Below are 24,658 nucleotides of genomic sequence, written 5' to 3' on the forward strand. Positions count from 1 at the left end.
TTGGCAGTAAGAAATGAAGTCACAAGCCACATCCAGATCACAGGCAGTGTCTTGCCTACACCACTTACAAACTAAAAATTTTCTTTAATAAAACTGATTTATCAAATGTTCAAAACAAATTTTTGCCTACTGCTCTACTTCACCAAGTCTATTCCTTTTGGGTTATTAAATATTATGAAATGACAGAACTAGCTGAATTAAAGGTATACAAAAATTATTATCTATCAAACATCCACTTTATACATAAACATTTCTGAAACAGATTTACAGTATACAGTTAGTTTATACAGCTTAAGCAACTGTTCCAATGTTATTTCTGTCAAACTGAAAGCAGCCAAAAGGTCTAAGGTTTTGTGAAAAGGTTCTTGGTCAACATTCAAATTTTACCTTTCTCACCTCACACTGCTCTCACCCACGTCATCAGAATAACATTGCCGGTCCATTTCACAAACCATTCATTATTCCATCTCACCATGTGCTGCCAAACTGGTTAATGCGCAAGAAAAGCTCATTAACTCCAGTGTGGTTTTAAATACAATGTATCTACATTTTTCCCAGGAATGCTTTTGCTTCCTGAGCTAGACATAAAATACCTTAAAACAGGTTTAGACGCAGATCTGAGACCCCATAAGCAAACTACGTTAAAATGCATAGAGGGTGGAAAAAACCCCACATCGCTTTTGGTAGTGTCAGCTAGAGTTAGAGCTCACACTCTGGTTAACGCTCTAAATACATTGTAGATGGATCTAATAATCACTTGAACAAGGTGGTAAACTTACTAATTCAGTTGTCTAAACTTATTACTGTGTATTGCTCTTGCCATGGTGACTTAACAGAATGTGTATTTCGCAGGCTAGTAAACACATCTTAAAATCATCATCTTGTCATCGAGATGACTGCATTCAGAAATGCTACAGTCTGCGACAAAAGCATGCAATTTTGGGGGAGTTTTGTTTGGCTTTTTAAGATCAAACATGATTGTGTCCAATACTACTAATCTAAATCAAAGAAAGCAGCATATTAAAACTGGTATTTTGCAAGTACATTTCAATATTTTAAATGATTTTTATCTCCAAAAATGTTTGAGGTCACTTTTTTAATGACAAAGAATAGATCTAAAACAGAAATCTGAATTTTGTTTGGATGAAAAGAATTTTTGGAGCTGTGCACTCTACTTTTGCTTCTTAAGCTCCAAAACAATTTTTGAACGAAAAACTAATTTTCTAATCAAACCATTAACTTGCAGTAAAATCTATATTACTAAATAAGCTTATACAGGAAATTGCAATACAGTAAGCTTGGGTTTAAGGTGCTACTCCATTCGCCCTGGAGTCTTTTAAGGACTTTACCAAGTGGGCATCATGTCTGGGAACCAGACTCTACCAAGATGCTTTGAGACTTCCCAGTGAATCTGCTCTAAGCTGTATTTCTGATCAGGAATCAAAACTTCCTCCATAATGGAGAGCTGAGAGAGGCGACCGCCACACATCTTCACGAACTCCACGAAGGCACTGCAAGAGACTTCACATTCTCCGAGGCCCACGGCCGACAGGTACTTGCACCGCTCGGCGATGCAGATGAGCTCCTCGTCCAGCGGCCGCAATCCATTGGCACACACCACCAGTTCCACCAGCCGCGGGCACGTCATCCCAACGCGGCCCAGCACGTCCTTGCTGACCGACCTGCCGAAGTACAGGTGAGTGACGGGTGTCTCGTAGCGAAAGAACGGGTCAAACTCCTCCTCGTACAGGAAAAAGTACATGACTAAATTCACTTTAGGAGAGTGCTTGATGAAAGCGTCCCAGCTGCTCTTCTGGATGGTGTGGAACTGAGTCTGCCCAGGGTTTTCGCTGACCACGTCGATGCGCAAGTGTTCCAACCTGACGTGTTTCTCAGAAGACAAAGCCAGCAGCAGCTCGTCGCTCAGCAGGTGGTAGTTCAGCGCCAGCTCACGCAAGCCATGGCACTGGTCAGCCACACAAAGGATACCTGCGAGCAGAGAGCATTATGCAATGGGTTACACAGATAAAGGCACTGATGGCTGAACGAGAAACAGGAGGGAATTTGTTTATGTGTGTCAGGAGGGTGCTGTGGGCACTTATGTCAAACGTGCAACCAAAACCTTAAACCCAAATCATACTGGACAACCTGAACATTAATCTTTTTCACAAGCAGGATCTTGTGACTTCTTTGTACCTACATGTAAGACAGACACACACAGTGTGACTACATCTCTATTTTGCTAGGAACCCTAAAGTAAACAAATACATTAACAGATGTGACAAATATATAAATAGCATATTCTGACTGTTCTGCCCTGTAAGACCACATATACTCAACCTCATTTTTGTAAAAGGTCCTTACTCATGATAAAAGTATTCCTTAGCCAGCTCCAGAAGAACTGCTGACTGCTCTGTGGCTGACAAATCAACTGTGAATGAAATTTGTCATCTGAAGAAAGCAAACGTAAAGCAAAAGTAAAATGAATGTTAGATTTTAATTCAATACAGAGGCTGCTGCTGTCTTGTATTTGTTTTGTCTTGTATACTGCTGTCTAGTACTTGTTTTTTCTAGGAAAGTATAAATGGTTAAATTTGGAAAAGCTACAGCAAAAAAGAGGCAAAACACTAGAAATTTGGAGCAGTAATTTCTAGAAGAGCAATTTTCAGACTCTCTTTAATGATTCAATATAATCGCTGCTCACAGAAGAGAAAAACATTAAAAAGAGAATCCAGGTCAGTCTAAGGTTTCCACTCATACTATTTGTAGATACAAGCGATGGTATTATACTGGTAACAGTACTGAAAAAAATAAAAAGCACTAAGAACAGCATACAGTCCTCTGCATTTCATGTGACCCAGAAAACTGCATGAAAAGTGGGATACGGTCTTTCCATTAATAGAGGGGATGAGAACATAGCATTTAACATGGAACTGAAAAACCTGAACTCAATACACTATAGCTCTGAAGCAACAGAAGAAATTCAGAAAACAGCACCTGTTTTAAGGTGCAGCTATTAAACTTAAGCCTATACTGAGCATAGAAACACTTGCTTTAAGAAAATCACTGCAAAAACATCGCATGAATCAGAAGAGTTACTGTGATCACTCTCTAAGGAAACTCAGACATGCTGCTTCAGAACACCTAAGTCTGTTGAGATATAAAGTATTTTAAGCACTTTCAAGATCCCTATGCATTTTCTCATCTTGACAAAGCTTGTTGTTCTGACTGCCATCTCTCCACAAATAATCTTTGTTAACTTTACCAGTGCAAAGCAAAAAGGGAAGAGCTGGGGTTCAACTTACTGTGATTTTTATGGGTCTAGAACTGGATATGCAGAATCTGTCAATGCAATTATGCAACCTACATACAGAGCTGACAATGAGTACAGTCTAGACAGCAACCAGGGGGCCTGCCTGGAGCCCCCGTTCTTCACAGAACATCCCGAGGCACTGCCTACACTTTGTGTCACTGTGAGAGGTAAATGGCTCTGCTCTCTGATCTTACTGCAGAGTTGCATCAAAAAAATCTGACCTGTGATGTCCCTGATGCAGGCACACCTGACACCCACTCTGCTTCTCAACTCCCACTGCAAGAGAAGCAGACCTCCTATCCCCATGCCAGAGTAGAAACACCACCTTTACAGGAACACTCTCCACTCCCTCTGTTCCAACAGTTAGTATTTCGGAGCAGAAACAACAAACAGAAGAAATTTCAGGTAAGTTCACAAAGATTAGAAATACATCACTGCCTTTGTTTCTCCAGCCTAAATTCAAACGTGCCTCTTTATCTTTGTGCAGAAACTTCGAGCAATTCCCTCTTTAATACCAATCTTTTTCCTTCATCCCTGCAGTAGTAGAGTCCCTTGCTCTACTTTCATTAATCTTTTCTGTCCTTCACTAAAAAAATTCTTCAGAACTGACCTAGTAATGAACATTCTCCCCTCCTCCAATCTGAGGACATTTTAACTGCATCTATAAGTAATTAGTTTTGCAACTCACAGCCTTTTTGGTTCAATAAAGTTTTTCCACATTTACTGCAGCCTGCTAATTATAATATTCCATTACCAAAAAAAAAAAAAAAAAAAAAAAAATCCAGGTCACATTTTCCTTCAGGAGTCTCCTTTTTGCAGCCTGCCTGCTCTTGAAGTCAACTATCCAAGTACCAGCTTCTTTCTTTTGTTCCACTTGGTGGGTTGTCCCTCCCTGGACACCAGGTGCCCTCCAAAGCTATGCAATCACTCCTTTCCCCAGCTGGGCAGGTAAAAGAGAATACAATTAAAAACTCAAGAATGAAGGTACGGGTGACAGGGAGAGATCACGCACCAATTACCATCATGGGTAAAACAGACTCAACTTGGGGAAATCAATTTACTATCAACTGAATCAGAGTAGGGTAATGAGAAATAAAACTGAATCTTAACACACCCTCCTCTCACTCCTTTGTTCTTCCCAGGCTTAACCTCATGATTTTCTCTATCTCGTTCCCTCCCAGCAGCACAGGGGGACAGGGAACGGGGGCTGTAGTTAGTTTGTCAGACATTGTCTCAGCCACTCCTCCTCAGGGAGAGACCCGTCACACGCTTTCCTGGCTCTAGCATGGAGTCCCTCACATGGGAGCAGTCCCCCACTTCTCCATGGGAATTCTTCTCAGACTGCAGTTCCTCACAAACTGCTCCTGTGTGGACCTCTCCCATGGCATGCAGTCCTTCAGAACAGAGTTGTGTTCTCCACATGGTCAATTCCTGCCATCAAACCTGCTCCAGCACGGGCTCTTCTCTCAACTCTTCCTTCTAAGAGACTCTTCCAGCATGGGCTTCCCACAGGCTCGCAGACTCCTGCAGGCATCCACCTGTTCCAGCATGAGGTCCCCCACGGGCTGCAGGTGGATCTCTGCACAGCTGCCTCATCACAGGCTGCAGGGCAATCTCAGTTCCGGCACCTGGACCAGCTCCTGCCCTTCCTTTTTCACCGACTTGGTGTCTGCAGAGTTGTTTCTCTCATGTATTCTCATACCCATCTCCAGCTGCAATTACTCACCTGCAGCACCTTTTCCCCCTCCTTAAACAGGTTATCCCAGAGGCACCACCATTGTCACTGATGGGCTTGGCCTTGGCTCTGTTGGACATGGGGAAACTTCTGGCAGTTCTCAGAGAAGCCACTCCTGTAGCCTCCTCACTGCCCCACAAAAGAGTGCCACAGAAACGCAGCGCATCCACCTGGCCCTCCATCTCAAGGCACACCCATACCTGAACTGAGCAATTAAACTCTCCTACTGTTTGCTTAGCACTCCCTGGTTTTGTTACTAATGTATCTCACCCCAATCTATTCATCTCCACTCCATGAAGGACAATAGTAGCTGTGTTCCTTAAACAGGCACGGCCATTGTTCCCCATCGTTCCTTCAATTTAAAACCGTGTAAGATACATCAATCACAACACACCCATGTCTCCTCCCAAATTATCAAGTGTATGATGTTCCAATGAAGCCTTGCAGCAAGGATTATCCACAAACCAGCAAAGTCTGCTAGAGCTGACAGGTTACTGTTCAATCCAAGTCCAAAGAAAAGACTCCCTCTGCCTAGTGACAAACTACTACTGAAGCCTTTTCCTCTTGACAGACACATTATGGCTCTTGCACTTCTCAGACAAGGATTCTCAAAAAACAATTTTAAGTTGGAAAAGCCAGTCCCTCAAGCCAATTTAAATAATCCCCATCTATGATTAGAAAGCTTTGTAGGAGGCAATATTGCAGTGAAATCTGTGAACACTTTGCTGGACCAGGCTGCTGCAAAACATCAGTCCTGCATTTTCAGGACTTTATACAAAACAAGCACAAGGTTTTGTCTGAGAGCTGCACTTGCAAAAGGTGTTGTTTTGTTTGTTATCGCTGCAATAACATGCCCTCTGCAACAGTACTGCTTTCCTCTTTCAGGAATCCTGCTGGTGAATTTGACAGATAATACATCTAGCATTTACAGCTGCAATGGATTTGCATGGAGAAAGTTATGCTGTTATGGTTTCTACAGTTTCTACTCATCTTCAGAAGAGGAATCATACTAAGTTGCCAGCATTTAATTTACAGTTCCTCTTCCCTTTCTCAGTGGAAAACTGGAAGTGTTAAGATGATGGGCTGTGAATAAATCTCAAATCTGATGTACATTGTGGAAGTCTACCACAAATGTTAATTCTCTGAACTTCAACAATCTTGACTGATTTCATTCTGATATGAGCTGGCTTCATTCTTGTTACAGACACACTTAAGAGTGTTAGAGAAGTACATCTGGTGACAATAGAAGTTTTGCACAGCTCAGTCTCATCTCCCCTTTTTGATGCTGTCTGCAGTTATTCTCCACCAATGACTTTCTTTCAGAATGACTAAACCACCATCTTCCTAATGCATGGCATGGCAACAGTCAAAATCCACACATATCAAAGTACAGGAAAGAAACTCGTATCCAAAAAAGCTTAATTGTATTAGGATAGTTTGTCACAGCACAAAGAGTGCACCATCAGTTTGATATATTCTCATTAAGTTTCACATGAGGTTAGCTATTTGCCCACAACAGACATGCACTGTTTTATTATTAGCCCAGTAGCCACTGTGAAGCGGTAGGATGGATGGGTTGGCCACCAGCTGGAAGTACTTTATTCAGGGACAGTTACCAGCAATGCCATACTCATCTTCTCTCTTACTCCACCCCTATTTTTTCAGAGCTGTACTGGCTTCTGACAGAATTTAATGCGTGCATTAAAAAATCCCACCCAACCAACAAATCCCGAACAGGCTAACCCCAAAGCCACAGCAGCTTACCAGCTGGAGAAACATGAGGACAGCTGCTCATTTTCAACAGTTTGAGCGTGTCGCTGTTGTTAGCCACCAGAACCTTGAGAGATGGATCATCTACTGGTGTGTCATCAATCTTAAGTGAAGAGAGGGATTTGGAGTTCACAAACACCACTGTCAGCGCAGAAATAAAGTGAGACTGAAAAAAAACAAATGAAAGAGTAGTATCTGAATTAAAAATCTCAATGGTTTTACACTGTACACAGTGTAACCAGCAGTTCCAGTTTTTACTTCTTATTTGTTGAAAAAGCATTCGATATTGCATAACTAAAAAACAATACTAAAACTGACATTTTTAGTAGAGGAAGTGTAATCATTTTTTGCTATCCATTTATGAATTGGGCAAATCACAAATTAAGAACCTGACCCTGGGCAATCCGCTGCACAAATTTAGATCTACAGAAAGACCACAAACAAAGAGAAAGCCTAGAAGCCCTAATTCTGAGGATTTTTTTTATGTCCTTTGAACATGTAAGGCAAGTCACACTCTAAAAGAAGCACCTTCTAGAAGAGGAATTCCCAAATGGCAAGTTGTGCTGCATTGGTGAGATGCAAACACAGTCAGGAGTGTTTGTATCCAAAGCCAAATGACTGTACTGCCTACCTACCACCCACTCAGGAGTACTTAGGGTTGGGGTGGATTTCTTGGAAAGCTAACTGGAATAGTCCATACAGAGCCAAGGTGCAGGAAATCAATTAATTACTGAATAAGCAGCATAGAAAAGGTTGGACAAGTGCTCAGCATTTTTGCATGACCACTGAAACTTATCATTAAAGACAGAGCCCTGGGAACCTGAACTTGAGAAACACAGACTAAGGAGCAGATACAGCAGGGACTGTAGAAACCACTGGTGGTATGAAGGGAATAGTTAGTTCATGCTTTCTTACAAGACTGGCCAAACAGACGACTTCAAAAAATTATTTTCTCCACGCACTACATTAAGTATCTTTAAGAACATTGACCTACTACTTGGATTTCAAGCCTGCTTCACTCTGAGCCTCAGGCACATTTCCTGAATACAGTTATATGAGAGAAGGCCTGGCAACAATATTGGTTCATTCTTATTTGTGATTTTTGATAAAACTGCCACACAATTAGATTTAGAATAGGACTTACTGCTTTCACCTACACATAAATTTACAAAGTCAGTTCATGCAAATGGAAACAGGAAGTTCAATTGGAATCTTTATACACTTTGGCTTTAGGGACCACTCCAGCTATGCTGACAGTACACTGCTCACATGTGTTATGTACAGAAGAAAAGATGCTTTAATATTATTTCAACTCTATATTATGGGAATATTAATACTGCGGTTTTACTCTTTGTGTTTAGAAAAAGAAGGCTGTTAAACAGGAAGGCAAATAAAGTTAACCACACTTATAAAAAAGGTAACTTGAACCTTCCAGTCTGAAGAGCTAATGGGAAATAAGCAATAATCCAACATGTAAAAGCTGGTCTTTTCAGCATTGCCACATCTGTAGTCTGTAGTATGATTCTTTAAAAGATTCTACTCACCTAGAAGGTACTTAGTGAAAAGACAGGCAACACAACTCTAAATATGAGTTACAGATACTTGCCACATGTGAGGTCGCTTGACAGCAAAAGAGCACTGATGAAGATAATGCCAAGTAGTTCAGACTTCGTATGCAGTCTGATAGAAATAAAAACCCCACTACCCCCCCAACAATTCCAAAACAACAGCAAAGTATTAACCATTTTCCAAATTAATCCATCTTTGTCTGCTTCTCACCTAATGGACCTGTCACTAACAGCTTTCCACATAAATTCAGTCATGGCCAAATGCAATTCTTCAGTTTCACTAGCTGTCCCTTATGCCAGTGATCAAACTATGGAAGTTGTAAACACCATAAGGCAAATTATTCTTACAGCTAAATTTGGCTTATTTTCAATCCATTTTTTAAAGGCCAAATGTGAACTCATTCAGAATAAAAAAAAAGGAAGCCAGTGCTTTGTAAGCCTTGAAGCTGAGTAAGAACATAGCATGAACAATTACAAGTAATTACTCAGCAAGCTAGACATGACCCTAATATATCCCTCCAGTGAAAACTAAGAGGGCTAAACCAGCATTCAGATTAATAAAGAAAACAGTAAGAAAGAGCTGAAAGGACAAAGTATTTTTAACATACTGTGGATTGTTTTCACCACATTCAGGTTTTCTTATCACACCTCGAAGAACATCAGAAAAGGAAAAAAAATTGGAGCAAAACTAGGTAAATATCTGAAAACCCTCTTCGAAAACGATGAATTCAAAATATGTATTCAAGAGAGGTACACAATGTAGCAATAAGCACTGCAAGGATAATAACTGATAACCTTCCTGTAGCTCACCTTACCTGCAGCCTACTTCCTTTCCTGAGGCTGTCTCTAGTTCTTCCTTGTCCTCACTGCCATCTCCAGCCATGACATCACAGATCTAGCTAAGAGTCTGTTTGTATCAGGCCCTTCACAATCACTCCCCTGCTCCTTAGCAATAGCACACATCCACCTCACTATCAGGAATGCTTCTCTAGAAGCACATGTAAGAGACTTGTTGTCTTCCAGATTAAATGCCGTCTAACATGATCTGATTTTTGGTAAACATGCAAGGTAAAAATCTTGACTGAAAATTTCAGAAATACAATGCACTTCACCAAGGATGCTGATGCTTGACTGCATGACATGAAGCCCTGCAAATCATGATCCTACTTCTTTCTGAAGAGATCGTGTAAGTCCTATGGCAGGCCCACAGGGATAAAACTCTACCACTCATTTGATTGTAATTGTCTCTTAAACAAACCCCACAACACAGTTACAGAGACCTGAACTGTCTAGCCTCTTAAATTGCAGCACGCTGCTCAGCACTACATTGAGGTCAACAGGCAGGAAGACTTGAAAGAACAAGGTCAGGCCTACGTTCTCATATGATTCAGTGACTGAATGGAACTCAATACATCACTGTACATATCAGCTCCTCCCTTTGTTAGAGACCAGACCACTACTAAACTTTTCTTTATCAAAGATTCATATTTCTATGATAGAACTTCTCATAAAATTACAAAAGTACTGTATGAAACACTGCAATGCTTTGCCATAGAGAATATACATAATAAAATACCTTTGGTAAATCCATGAAGCTTGGCCGGGCAGTTGAAATTAGCCCAAGTGTTTTCAGAGAGCAATTCACAAGCTGTGATAAAATATCACAAGCTGCTTCTGCAGATTCCTTGCTACTGTCCACCTTAAAACAAAACGAATTTTGTGTTCAGAAAGCACTGCAAATACACACTTTAACTGTTTTTTTCACTTTACTTTCTGAAACGTGATGTCAAAAAAAAACCCTCATTGCAGATCCATCAGTGTTATTCTTTATTCCCCCAAAAAAATATGGTCCAAAAATCCAAGACTATTTGCTATAAATTCACTACTCTTCTCAACACTTTGGTAAAACATAGCATGGTGAGGGGTCAGCTGAACAGTTTGTTCCAAGATATTCACTCTACACCAAGTAACAATCAAGTGGAGGGTCCAAAGCCTATTCCAATTCCTCTTTACATTCCTCCTTACCAAAATGCAAGAAATAAATCCTTTACAATGTGCAAAAGCCACTTCTTTTTGCAGTGGCTCAGTTCATAATATTGAGCTGCTGGAGAGTTAAGTGCATTATCATATGAACCTGTATGACTGGCCCTACACAGTTAAAACCACAACAGATGCAATGGATAATCTAAAAAAACCAAATCAGACCAAGAAAACCAACACAAACCCCAAACCCTTCATTAGTCAGCTTGCTTCCCAACCAAATCACTCAGTGTGTCTCCAGTGGCCTTCCCCTGACACTCAGATGTGCCTTCCAAATCACTCCTTATGCACAGCAGCCATGACAGCTTTGCACACCTACAGAAGAGCATAAAGCTCAATCACAGGATCAGATTTAGCTCCACCATAAGCCATGCTACCTTGGCAGCAATAGATTAAGTCCAACAACAGTTCATTTTCTCCTCAAACAAAAGCTGAAAAACCTTGACTTTCAACAATTTCATCTTTCTTTGCCTACAGAAAATACCCTTCTTGTTTTCAGCCTTTACAGAGAAATGGTGAGTGTTACACTCACTTCCTTGTGTATTCTGCAGCATGGACAACAACTGAAGTGACTGACACATGAAAGAAATGATGGATCACCTTATGAGCAAAGGGCACCCAAAATTCCTTGGGTGTAAAGCAACATAGACAGGAGATAAGTCACTCCACTACAGCCCTAGGTTTCCTTTATTTGGATGCTGATAAAAGCCCTGCAAACCTCGTGGTAACAGCTTGTACCTGGTATTGCAGGCAAGCAGTAGCAATATATGCGATCAAGCAGAGGTGACTCAGCTGCTCACATGCTGATGATTCCAGCATTAGAACTGCCTGATCTCAGAAAGAAGAAAGCTGAACTTGCTGCAGAACACATTTCCTTTCCAAATTTCTCACACAGCTGATGCATGTGTAGCCATGAGATTCACAGCACGCTTCCAAAACACAGTGGGTATGTAAGCCCACATTAAAGGTTTTCCTCTGCTGAAAATTATTTCACAGTGTGAACCAAACCAATTCTCATCAAATGCTATCTCTCAGCCAGGTACAATCAGTACATGCACTATCCTATGCAAATCCGATGTGCTTTTTCAGTCCCCTGAAATGCAGTTGTGCTGAGTATAGAAAATCCCACACAATTTAATATTAAAACTGCCAGTTGATGACTGGTAGTACTGAAGTCAGTCTCTGTGCATTAGATGTTTTCTAACCCTGAATATTAGAGCCAAGTACCTACAGGTACAGGATATGAAATGCTCAGCTTATGCATCCTGATTGAACTTAATTCTGAGGCAGTAACCCACACATGCAGTCATATCAGAACTATTTCTCTCCACTTCATGAAGCAGAATTTTAAGCAGCTAAACTGCTACAAAAAACCTAGAAAAACCCAAAAAAGCCAAAATCAATTAAAAAAAACACAAAAAAAGAATACACAAAAACAAACAAAAAACCCCAAACCAACCACATCACCAACCAAAAACTTCCCATCTAACAGAAATAAGACACTGAAAAGGTATGTTCAGTACTGCTATTCCAAGTTTTGGTCCTGAAAATATACCCAAACTAACTGGGAGATAACTTCCATGTCTACATGTCCATTTAGGGAAACCATTTCTTCCGTATATTAAGCCTGAAAACAAGGCCACTTACCACACTGACAGTTGCCCTACTCCTTTTAGAATAAAGGTTACTTCTAAAAAGCCTATAAAATACACTACCTTGAAGCTGACATACTGCAGGTGATTGGAATGCCTCTTTATTATTTGCTTGATTAGTTCAGGGTGTGTTGTCCTCAGGTTCGATGTGGCTGGTTGATTCAGTTCAAACTCAAAGCACCTCCAGAGATCAGGCATATGAAACACTTGGTTCCAGCTCCTGCAGACCTGGGATGCATGAGCACGATCCAGAAGTGGCAAGTACTGGAACACCTGCAGGATAATGTCTTGGAGCAGGTTTGCCCAGTCCGGACTCTGCACAACTGTGGTTTTCTTCGCTACAACCTTTTGTCTCTTGGATTCCTTCCCAGCGGTGTCTTCAGATGAACTGCTGTTGGCCTCATTAGTTCTTCTTCCTCGTTTCATTCTATAGAAGTAATAATAATAAAAAATTCTATTTATCTTCTAAATGCAAAAGAGCTGAGAACAATATTAATAGAAAACTGTGGAGGTGAAAAAGGGTATTTTATGCAACAACACCTGAGCAGGGTTTTTTCCTGCCATATATAAAGGAAAAAAAACCCAAGTAACAAACCAAAATGGCAGTCCAGAAACAACATTATCATCTAAACTGATATCTTTAATATTACTTCTTTAATCATTAACAGTGCCAACCCATTTATAACAGTCACTCTCCTTTCAGTGTTTCATTTGTGTGTTTGAGAATACTTTGAACCTAATTTGTTTTACTGTGTTGTTGATTATTACTCTACTGCTCTACTAATGGAAGGATAATGTTCTAAACAATTTTTTGAACACTGACATAAATATTGCTGCCCCAGTCCTACTTATTAGAACACCACTTGAAACTGTAGAGATAAAAATCAGGCAAGGAAGTAAGTAATTACTGTATACATGCTTGCAGGCACTGCGTACTGCAGATGTTGCATCAGACCAAATAATTTTTTTTCTCAGAGAGAAAGAATATATTCTTTTTATTTTATTTTAAATACATTACTTTAATAGGCATCTGTTTTAAATCAGTATCCTTAAAGATATATTTCATCAAGTCCATCGGTGTGCTTTCATTTTTCCAACTAAATAATAGGAATTACAAAAGATTTCAACAACAGTCTGGAAGTTTCTACGCACAAAAAAAATTTAGAGAAGGCCCAGAAAAATTTCTTCAAAACTGTATTAAATTCAGCAAGCCTGATGTAAAAGGCTGTAGCATATGCTTTTCCCATAAGGGCGTCACTTAAACAACTTCTACCTTACATTACATTATTAGAGAGCAAAAACCCCTTACCATTACATATAGCTGAAATAACTCCAGGGCTCACTGGGTTTTAATCCAAACGTGTTCTTTTCTACATGCCACCTTACAACTCGGCATGTGATCATTTATTTTTAAAAGCCTCAGTGTGATGCACACCATGTCCTAAAAGGCTCTGCTACCTCATACTCAACTACAATGTGCTCAATTCCAGTCTCTAAAGAGCTGAGAGAATCTAGGGGTGGGCACACATAAAGCACCCTCAGCCTCCCTGATTTCGAGAAGATGAACAAGGACTTCATACACACCGAAATCATCCTGGTTTAACGTTCAAGTAGAATTACATGTCTAGGATTATAACATGCCCAGTCCTTCTGGGATCTGAAAAGTTACGTTTCCTGGCTGTGTATTGCGACTCGGTTTGGAAGGACTTCTTAAAACAAAATGCCAGCTAAAAATGATACTGTTCATAATCCAATGCATCACAGATTATTTTCTCAAAGCCAGCACCTCCCCACCTATCTTTAAAATGCTTTAATCCTAGCTACTCACATGACAGAAACAAGCTATCACTTAAGGTCTAAAGCCACTCATAAGATGATGCAGACAAACCTGAACATATGGTCATGAAAGACTGATGAAGAAAATTTGTCTTGACTTTTTCATCTTCTGTTTTTACTCCCAGCACACTTGGAGGCAAATAGAGGATGAAAACAGTACTGGGCAAAAATCTCTACTTGCTTCCTAAGAACTGTTTTCCATGATTCAGTTCCTGTCTCTGGGACTATGCAGAACACAATTCCTGTGCTGGAACAAGCTTTCTGCCAGAGACAGAGTTCTGTTGCTGAGCCACTTCACCAGTGAAGAAAAGCAAAAAAAACTGAACAGTGACTCAGAACCATCTGCAACTAAAAAAAAATACAAAGGAATTGGATTTTGCAACTGTGAAAACAGGAATTCAACTTAAAATTAATCAGAATTAATTGGCAAATCCACTGCAAGCCTGTCATGTTTCTGTTAGAGATAATAACTCAGCATGGTACAAGAACAGTATTTATAGTAAGCTAGTCTGAAATGCAACATTAGTTTAAGCTTTAGGCTAAACAGATATTTCCAACAACTAGGTTACAACGAGCATTCACCACAGGCAAGCTATTAACTTGCCTGTCTTGCAGAGATCCTGTCTCATCTTTAGCTAGCAAGGCAGTAAACCCGCATAAATGTTCCAGTTAGGTAGGTTACTTTTATCACTGAATTAAAGAAGGGTTTGGGGGGGGTGCGGTTCTCTCTTTTTTGTCTCCCTTTCAGAGAAGACCAGGAGGGAGCTGCCATTGACAAAACTGTATTCATTTTTCCTCTGGAAAAAAGGCCACTGGGATTTGCTGATGGGAGTGGACTAGGTTGTTGACAGCTCTCAGTGTGCACCTCTGAGCTAACTGGGATGAGCTGTAAGTAGTTAATATATGCTGGTTACAGACCAAAACCCACTCATGGAAGTTGTGGGATACTGTCCCACGTTTTTATAAACAGCCAACTAAAACAAAGGAGACAACACAGCCATCACTAGAGGTATACTGATGATGATTTCTTCTTCCAAGACAATAAGAAGTTACATGTTCTAAATGTCATGACTTAAAGCAAGGGATGGGGAAAACCCACACCTTTTCAGAAAACTTTTTTGTTGCTGACATCTTGTGATTAAAAAGAGATTAAGTATAACCTTTCAAAAATATTTCCATGGCAAACTTTTTCTAAACAGGAAAAAAGTGCCTAAGCTCAAGATTAAAACACAGTATTTTAAGAACTGTGTGGCTGTTTTGTCATCTAATTTCTAACCAATTTGTTCATCTAAGTTTTGGCTTCTCATTTCAGAACTTAAAGTATCAGAACAGGTTTTTTTAAATGTAACTGCTTTCAATCTCTTCACATGCCAACAATAAAACAAATACAAAATATAAAGAATGCATATTTGCCTGCAGAAATTTACAGAGCTATCTGAAAATACATTTATTTTAAAAAGGCCACTTAAGAGAGTAAACCTTTTTGGATATTTAACATAAGAACAAGCAAATGTAGTTAAAAGTTCAGTTCACTTTGCTTTGCCTATCCAGTAATTTAAAGATCTGACCATTTGAAATCCAAGGCCAGCTTCTCAACAAGGAAGACATGGATTCAAAATTCCATGCTAGCAAATTACTGTGTGAGTAAAACTTATTTTCAAGGGATGATTGCTTATCACTTCTTAGCAACGCATCAATCTCACTTTTAACTCTCTCTGGCACACTCAGGACACTCATATCACTGTTTTTCAAACTGCTGCTATAACCAGCTTTGCTTTAGAAGCTGAGATCTTGGCAGAAATGGAAAAAAAACAAAAAACAAAACAAAACACCAAAAATACTCAACTCTATCGGGGCAGAGAGATGGGTGAAAGCCGGGGTGCCTGACTCCTTAAGATTTTAAAAGTAATTTCTCCACCTGTTATAAGGACTTGTTTCTGAACTCCGCACCTGGGCGCAACCCACGCTATCTTGTTTGCAGTAGTCATGTCCTAATCACACAGTTCAGTCACCGAGCAGGAGGACGAGGAGGAGGAGCAAAGCACGTGCTTAACATTGTTTTTATTGCCGAGTAAGGTGCAGCCAGAACGGCAGTTAAAAAAAAGAAACAACAAAGAAAAAACCCCACTACAACCAAACCAAACAAAGCGAGCAGAGCTGTTTGCACCCGGCTGATAACGCTTCCCCAGGAGCCTGCCCAAGCGAGCTCGCCGTGCCGCACCCCCGCACGAAGGCTGCTCCAGGAACACCAGGAATGCGCTAAAGGGGAACCCGGGCTGAAAAAGGGGAGCGACCCGGACACGAACCCAACCCCTCCCTGCCGCAAACAACCTGTTCCGCTGCACACAGCGAGGGTCTCACGATTTATTACCGCTAGCACGGGAGGCTGCAAGGCAGCAACCCCCAAACACGACGGACTAGGATTTAAGGATCGCTCGCTACTCCCGGAGGCTTCCCTCAGGGTCGGCTCTTCCGGCCCAGCCCCGCCCGGGGCGCGGGGCTCCGACAGCCCGGCAGGCCCGGAGCTCCGCCGCCCCCGCTGCCCGGAGCCCGCTCCTGGGCCTGGGACCCCGCGGACGGTCCCGCCGCCCGCCCCTTCCCGCCCCATCACCTGGCGGCTCCCTGCTGCGCTTCGCATTAACCGGGGCTCGGGCCGCGCTGGCGCCTCCGCTCCGGCCACATCAGCTCTCTCCGCCAAAGCCGACCCCAGCGCCGCCGCCTCCTCCGCCCGGCCGTCCGCTCTGTCCCGTCGCCGCTTCGCTCCTTCCCTGCCTCGCTCTGTGTTTACTTCCAGCGGCGGAAGCGACGCGGACCAGCCAAAATGGCGGCGGGCGGGCGGGCGGGGAGGCGGCGGCCCCGCCCTCCCTGAGCGCACCCGCCCGCGGCGCCTCGGAGCCAGGGCCGGCGCCAGCCCCGCCTCGGGCCGGCGCTGCGCCGCGCCGGGGCTCCGTGCCTCTGCCTCGGCCGGGAGGGGAGCGGGCAAGGCTGGAGACGTAGCGGGGCTAATCCCACAGTCGTGTTGGAATAGTTCTCCGAGATCATCGAGTCCAACCTGTGATCGAACACCCCCATGTCAACTACACCGTGGCACTCAGTGCCGCGTCCAGTCTCTCCTGAAATGTCTCCAGGGATGGTGACTCCGCCACCTCCCTGGGCGGCCCATTCCAATGCTCAGTCATTCTTCCTGTGAAGAAATTCCTCTTACTGTCCGACCTTAACCTTCCCTGGCGCAGTTTATGACTATGCCATCTTGTCCTGTCACTGGTTACCCGTGAGAAGATGCCGACCCCGACCTGGCCACAGCCTCCTTTCAGGAGATGCAGAAAGTGATAAGGTCACCCCCTGACCCTCCCTTTTCTTCAGGCTCAACACCCGCAGCTCCCTCGGCTGCTCCCCCTAGGACTGCTGTCCCAAGCCCTTCACCAGCTCCATCGCCCTGCTCTGGGCACACTCCAGCCCCTCAATGTCTTGGTTGTAGTGAGGGGCCAGAACGGGACACAGCCCTTGAGGTGCGGCCACACGAGTGCCGAGCCCAGGGGGACAATCCCTGCCCTGGCCCTGCTGGCCACACTGCTGGGACACAGCCAGGACACCGTGGGCCTTCTTGGCCACTGCGAGCGCTGAATATTACCAGCCACGGAGCCGGGTCTTCATCGCCAGCCCAGCCGGTTATGTTCTGTGATTTGAAAGCCCCATGTGAGGCTGGCCTTAGGAACAGATGTGACAGGGAAAGCAAACCACCAATACGTCCTGGGGCCGGCAGGCACTGGAATGATGTGCTTGGGATTTTGCCAGGCAGAGAAGACAAAGCAATGTGTGACATTTCCCATGGACTGCAAATGCCTTTTCATCATGTGTCCTTTGCACATGAGGTACACTCCAATACGCCTCATTTTTCAGCCCTGTATGTGTCCAAACTCTTTACAGTTGTTAAGATTCACAGAACTTAATCATTCATTCATTGAAAGCTATAGTAAATAAATTATTGCTCAAACTGTTGTAATCCTAACTCCTGTCATTAACCTTCTTGGAGACAATGCTTGTGATCCAGTGCTCGCCCCAGTCTTGAAATGGCTTTCAAACATTCTTCAGTGATCACTCAAATCCCACCATCACTGAGATCTTTGAAAAGCACTTTACAGAAATACATTTCCGTCCATACTTTAGGTCTGTTAATATTTTATTTTTTTTAAAGTCTAGTTCCTTGAGATTATTGGGGGGGGGGGGGGGGAGGAGGGGGAAGACTTGTCCAGAAACAGGATTGTTTTTCAGTGAGAAACATAAAATTTTATTTTGAGTTTCTGTGAGAAAATAATCTGTTTTTCTCTGTTTCAGAAGGTTTTAAGCTGTTTACTAAAGCTCAGCCATTATAGTTCTCTGTTTATGAAGATATGTAGTTATGCGTATTTGTGAATGTACATCCAGTCTTCAGCTTTTCAGGAAATGCAACAAAAATCTGGAAATAAGAGGTGAGTTGTCATCTCACCTTGAGCAGATTAATGAGTATCTTAGACAATCTTGTAATAGCAAATATGTTACTGTGTAATTTGCTCAGTTATATGAGACAGATACCTAAACTTTGGTGAGTAATGAGATGTGTTTATGAATGGAGTCAATATTGTCAAGAAACCTGCAATAACTGTTTTGCTGTCCTCATCTGGAAGTGTCCCATGTCTTCTATTCTCACTGCTTAGGAATTTCCTTTTCAGCCCTTGTGTTCCAGTTCAAAGCTGGTTTCTGATGATGGGAAGATAACAGCCCAGATTACAGTTTCTAGTAAAGACAAGTCATATTTGCAAGTATGGAACTTCCAAACTGCTGGAGATGTGGGAGACAAAAGTCAGCAAAGACTGCAAAGGTTGGAACTAGACCTGGGCCCAGGGAGAAGGATCTGGTTTTTATTAACAAATACAGAGCAAGCAGCTGCTCTTTCTCCTGGTCACCTCTTACTGTTTTAAGGCAGCTTTACATGCATTATGATGTGACTGAGCCATGTCATGTGATGTCTAAAAAGATATTTTCATCAAGATTTATGCTCTGATCAAATTCTGGTATCTCCAGAAAAAAAAAAAAACAAAAAACAAACTAACATCTTTTGACCAAAACAAATATATTCTCATTTTTTTGCAGAAGTCTTGAGAGATGTAACAGCTGCAATTTCATTATTTTTAAGGTAACATTAAAACCCTTACTTGTATTATCTGAGTTTCACTGTATTGACTTAGGGAGGGACTTCTTACAGTGCTGAGCAGTTACAATTTGCTGCCTTATCTCCGGAGTAAACAAAGTTTGGCTCACTGCCTCTGCCCTTTTTTGCTTTGTTGTAACCGCTTGTGTAAGTTTTAGGCACCCTTTGTGTGTGTTGGAGAGGAGAACAAGTGCAGAAAGAACTCCCAGCATCACATTGTTTGGGGACATGGCAGCTAAAATCAGCAGGAAAGGCAGCTGCAGCTCTGTCCTTGGGGCCCAACCAGGACCTGGTGCAGAGCACTGACAAAAATATCTGCAGGCAAAGCACAAGAACCGGGCAGTTTATCAGAATGGACTGAAAGAAAACCTGCGGGCAGCTGGTGGTGTGGGCTCCTGGTGACCCCCCAGGGCTGGCAGGCAAAGCCCAGCAGAGCTCTTGGACTCAGACAGCTGGCACTGACATGGGTGGCAGCAGGTTAAGAAGGGGCCAAGCAGTAAAGGTTCAAAAAACATCAGCAGGTCTGGGCTGGTCTGTGGAAGAGCCGTGTTGTTGCCAGCTGTGCTGGACACTTTGGAGCTTTAGTCAGTAACTGGCACACCTCTGTCAGGTGTGTCTGCATTCAGTAGTCTCTCTGCCTTACTAATCACTTAACTAGCAGCAGATGGGTATTTGAGACAGGAATATTTTAAATTATATATTTTTTTTCTTTTTTTGTGTGTGTGTGTATGCTTTCAGTAGTAACAGAAAAAGGCCAGGGCCTGTGCTGAGCTCTGCTATGTAAAAATGAGGCTATTGAGAAAACCGCATTTTAGCTTTTTCTTTTTCCAGAAGAGAAGGAGAAGCTCTCTGAAGTTTCAGTTTTTCTGATGGGAGAGTCACTCACCTATAGCAGAGATGTGAAGCAGCCCTCACTGTCACCATGTGAAGATGAGGATCTAACAGCCAAGAGACAGCCAGTAATGTCCCAGTGTCTAACAGGGGATCTCAGCACCTCAGGGTGAGGTTGCACAGAACACCTCATTTCAGCTGGCAGACTGCCTGCCTGGTGAAGCCACAGCAACGTTTCAAATGCCAGGTCTTGGTTGCAAATGCTGCAGCTCTTAGCACTGAAAGTCTCCTGTGCTGATTTTCTGGCCATGTTCAAGTAACTCTGAAGCATTCCCGAAGCAAGCAGCTGTGCTCCACCCTGATAAGCCTGGCTTGCATTTGGCTGGGATAAGAGTGCAGAGGGGAAAGTCACAGAAGCAGTTGGAAGAGAGTTAAGTAACCATAGCAGACCAGATCCAGCTATGATGAAAGTATGTCAGGCTTGCAGGGCATGAATAGCCTATTCTGATTACATGAAAATAGAAGCTCTGAAAAATAAGGAGAATATTAATGTGATGAGTACTGGCTGAAAGACTTGGTCTAGAATGTCTGTGACAATTCTCAGCAGATTGTGCTGAAAAAGAAAAAAACAGAGGAAAGCTGAACCTGTTCTCTATCAATGCCAAAAGAAGTGAATGTTTTTCAATAATGGATATCATTAGGGAAACTTCCTGGTTTTATTTCCTTAATATGTCAATACAGGAAGATTTTCTGTGGTGAGGAACTTTCTTATACTGTTGGAATGTGGTATGATGGACTGATAAAATAAGTATATTCTATCCATCTCAAGCAAGACCTTACAGAACAGGAGCTGTAACTCAACATTTTTTTTCTTTTAAACAGTAGCTGCAAATGAAATGGTCTTTAAACCAGTGGGCCTCAATTCAAAGCCTCATGGCCACAGAAAAATAAAAAGATAAAACTTAGGAGGAGCAACAGCAGGAGAGTGTTGCCTGCAACAGCCTGGTTACCTGGTGTTGCTGCTCACAGTTCAGTAGAAGCTGGAGGTAATTATTTTAAAAGGTTCCTCACTGTCTAAATATTGTTTCTGTCTCTAGAGTCTCTAGTAATTCTTTCCAGATGAATGGCTCCCATGGTTGCTTCATGGTAAAAGCTGTTGTACCACTCTATTTTGTTAGGTAATACAGTAAAATCTGCTGTTTGCTGGTTACCCTCTGATAGAGGAGTCTTATGGCATGGCCTTGGCTAGGGCTGACACACAGAGTGGGCTGAGCTGTGCCCAGCAGTGCAGACAGCACCTCATCTTTGCCATGGCGTGACCCGTGGACAAAACAATGCTGCTGGAAAGGGAAGTGCCAGCTCATTGACAGGCTGGTCTGGCAGCATCCTGCTAGAGGAGTCCTTTGGTTTACAAGAATTTGCTCTGTGCTTTGTGTGGCTCCTTGCAAATGAGTCCAGCTGATTCTGCCAGTGGGTGAGGAGTTGATGAGTAGCAAGCCACAGTGGTAAAAATTCCCAAACAGACTTGTTGCGAAGAGGGGGCTGGTGTTTGTATTAGGATTGGCCTTGGTACCAAGGCACGGAAGGAGGGTACCTTATGTGTCATGTGAAATGTGTCCTGCAAGGACACCCTAGAGCTGGTTTTCAAACATGGCTTGTTTCTAAGTCTTGTATCCTAGCACTGCAGGCAAAACCCAGAAGTTACTCACCAGTTCCTTGAATGCATCAGAGTGCTGGATGAACAGACCCAAAGTCCTGCCAGTGGGCACCTATTCATGGGAAATGTCAAATTCAGGCAGCAGTAAGGCACTCAGGGTGTGCCAAAATGTACGATTTGCTTGGTGGGAGGTACATTGTGCCCAGCCTCAATCAGGAGGGAAATAAAGATTTATGGACCCAGGCAATTCCACAACTCAGGAGGCGTATGGAAAAACCCAAAGATGCAGAAATAGAGACAACAATCTTATGAGTAACAACTAGAATGCTGTTGCTCAGATTCTGTTTGTATTGGAGAAAAGGGAGATAGAGATGGATGCAGATCGAGCATAGCATCTTACACACGTGATGGCCATTAGAGCAAAACCTGTGGGGAGGTGTGTTTACCCTGTAGCTTGGATCATCCCATTGCAATTACTGCTCCGTGACAGAGTCCACTGATACAATTGGCCCTCAGGCAAATGCTTTTAAAAAGCTGTTGTTCAGGTCCCCTAGCCAAGTTTCAAGTATCCTTGTTAGGAATTGGCATTAGGATGGTGAGTTACCACTAGCAGGATCATAGCCCATTCACACCAAACCACCTCAGTCTCTAGTTTACAGTGATGGGACACTGCTGCCCACATGGCCACAATGGAGTATGCATGCATTCCCTTTGTGCTAGCATACTTAATGCCATCCTTCCTTCCTCTAAGGGCTGTTCTGGCAGAGTATGTGGCAGAGGTGAGAGCTAGGAACAGGGCTAGGTGGAGTGGGAATGCCCTCCAGGGCAGCTGAGTGAGCAGAGAAGTTAAACCATGCAGGGGAGGATGTACACAGAGTCACATTCAGGAAAGGAATGTTACTGAATGAACAGACAGGGAGGTGGGAACACTAGATTAGCTGAGACCTAACGTGGGCTAAGGATACTTGAATCCCCTGGGATTCACACGAGTGGGTGTACAGAAGCAATGCCATGGACGGCAATAGCAAAGGGCACTGTGTGGCTGCCCAGTGCATGACCCAAAGCACTGCCTCAAGTGCCCATCCAAGGTTTCAGTGTCCAAATCCTCTTTCAGGTACACCGAAAGAAACTTGGTATCTCCAAAGGGATTTCAATGAGCAGCCCACAGCCTATATGAAACATCAAGGCAAGAGCAGAGAGCACCTCCTGAATCCCAAGAGACTGCAGAGGTGGTAGTACCTGAGAAAACTCCCTGGATCAGCTGGCAAGGGACATCTATGGATGGTTATCAATGACTTGCAGTCCCCATTGCATCTGGCTGCTGTATAATCCGAGTGTTGTTCTGTCTCTGGCTGCAGCTCTGCAGGAATACCTGGTGAGGTGCCAGATCCTGGAATGCTTGGCAGCACGAGCTCACTACCAGACCCCATCAGTGAGTGGGGGCTGTGACAGCGCAGTGCTTGCAGTGCACCTTAGGCTGAGGGATGAGGCATCTGCCCCACAACCACAGCACTCTGGTACCTGCAACGTGTGGCATGGCTTAGCAAGAGGGCTGTGGAAAAGCCCTGCAAAGTTTGAGTTCTGTCCTGAATGACTGGGTGGGCCTGAAGCTCCCTAGCTAAGCCTCTGTCTAGGTGAAACATGAGCCTAGTACAATGGAATTACCAAATCCTGTTTTGTAAGGCCCAAGCTTATCACCCTGATGGTGACACGTTAATTAGCTGTATCTTATTAACTTTTACTGTTCACATTGTGTTCAGTGGGTGGGTACACCCATAAAAGTTTCTTTTAAAAATAATGATCCAAGTTCAAGCACTGAGGCCTCACCTTGGCCAGGAGCTGAGTATGGCATAAATTAGCTGATTGTGGTGGGCTGTGGCAAACAGGGTGGTACAAACAGCAGGTATTTCCATTGCGTGGTCTGTGGATCAACAGCTGACAGAAAAACATGTGAGACTGCTGGAAAGGCATACAGCAATCTTATTGTGGACTGATCTGATTAGTGGCCTGTGCTGGCATCTGCTATAATCACTGGCAGAGATCGGCGTGGGGGGGATGTGGTGACGTGAATGTCTGAGACAGTGTGGGAGCAGTGTCCAAGGTTCAACCATTACGTGAGGAGCTGAGCTCTGTGCGAGAGCCTGACGTTCACACGTGGCCGTGCTGCCTCCCTGGAGTGGTCAGTTGTGTGTGAGAGGAACATTTCCGCAGTACTGCCTGTCCCTCACTCTATCCATTTTAAATAAACATGAACGGTGTCATATCCTTTCCACACCATAATCTCAATTTCCTAAATTAATACTCATATTAATCTAAAATAAAAGGCTGAAAAAATCAAAAATATAATTAATTTTTAAGGATGGTGCTACACTCCAATTTTCTAAAAATGACAATGGGTCAGACACCCAATACAGGGACAATCACTTCTGCTGGGCACACTGTTTTTGCCACAGTCCAGAGGCCATTTGCTTTCTCAGCCCCCTGGGCACTGCTGGCTCATGTTCAGCTGCTGTTGACCAGCACCCCAGGTCCTTTGCTGCTGGGCAGCTTTCCAGCCCTTCCCCAGCCTGTGGCATTGCATGGGGTTGGGGTGACCCAAGAGCAGGATCCAGCACTTGGCCTGGTTGAACCTGACACAACTGGCCCTGGCCCACAGATCCAGCCTGTCCTGGTCCCTCAGCAGAGCTGCAATGAATAACATCAATTGTACATCACAGGTGTGTGAACTGTTCAGAACTACTGTGAAGTGCAAATACATATGCTGCTCCAGGTGAACCTGTTCCAGCAGGGGGTCTGGGAAAGATGATTTCCCAAAGTCTTTTCCAATGCCAGCCTTTCTGTGATTCAGTGATTACAGATGTCTGCAGATGGACCCCATGGTTCCAGTCTGATGTGGATGCCATCTACCAATATCTAAAATGTAAAAGGCAGTAACACACTTTTCATCAGCTTCAAGACAGAAATGCTAGAAAGTGAGTTGAAAATGTCTAAGAAAAAAAAACCTAAAGAGAAAATATTACAGAAAGAAGATATAACTTGAAGTTGTATTTTGCATTCATTATGCAGGT

The 24,658-nt window shown here is 43.1% G+C and overlaps 1 protein-coding gene across 5 annotated transcripts; it reads right to left on the bottom strand.

Annotated features, from left to right (window-relative positions):
- Positions 1–1,081: 1,081 nt before the first annotated feature.
- Positions 1,082–16,735, bottom strand: FBXL3 (F-box and leucine rich repeat protein 3). 5 transcript variants are annotated; one of them, XR_010079675.1, is made up of 7 exons: positions 16,526–16,731; positions 13,967–14,262; positions 12,142–12,505; positions 9,963–10,085; positions 6,813–6,984; positions 1,210–1,989; positions 1,082–1,162 (listed from the first exon to the last, which is right to left on the bottom strand). XR_010079675.1 is itself a non-coding variant. In XM_063392243.1 (6 exons), the coding sequence occupies exons 2-6, from the start codon at positions 13,972–13,974 to the stop codon at positions 1,346–1,348; spliced, it is 1,311 nt and encodes a 436-aa protein (XP_063248313.1). In that variant the 5' UTR covers positions 13,975–14,262; positions 16,526–16,731; the 3' UTR covers positions 1,082–1,345. The 5 variants fall into 5 exon arrangements, 4 of the variants coding, with proteins under 4 accessions (XP_063248313.1, XP_063248314.1, XP_063248316.1 ...); XM_063392243.1 differs by having other exon boundaries at positions 1,082–1,989; XM_063392244.1 differs by lacking the exon at positions 16,526–16,731 and adding an exon at positions 15,761–16,457 and having other exon boundaries at positions 1,082–1,989.
- Positions 16,736–24,658: the final 7,923 nt, after the last annotated feature.

This window comes from Prinia subflava, chromosome 3, assembly GCF_021018805.1.
Source record: "Prinia subflava isolate CZ2003 ecotype Zambia chromosome 3, Cam_Psub_1.2, whole genome shotgun sequence".
Lineage (NCBI taxonomy): Eukaryota > Metazoa > Chordata > Aves > Passeriformes > Cisticolidae > Prinia > Prinia subflava.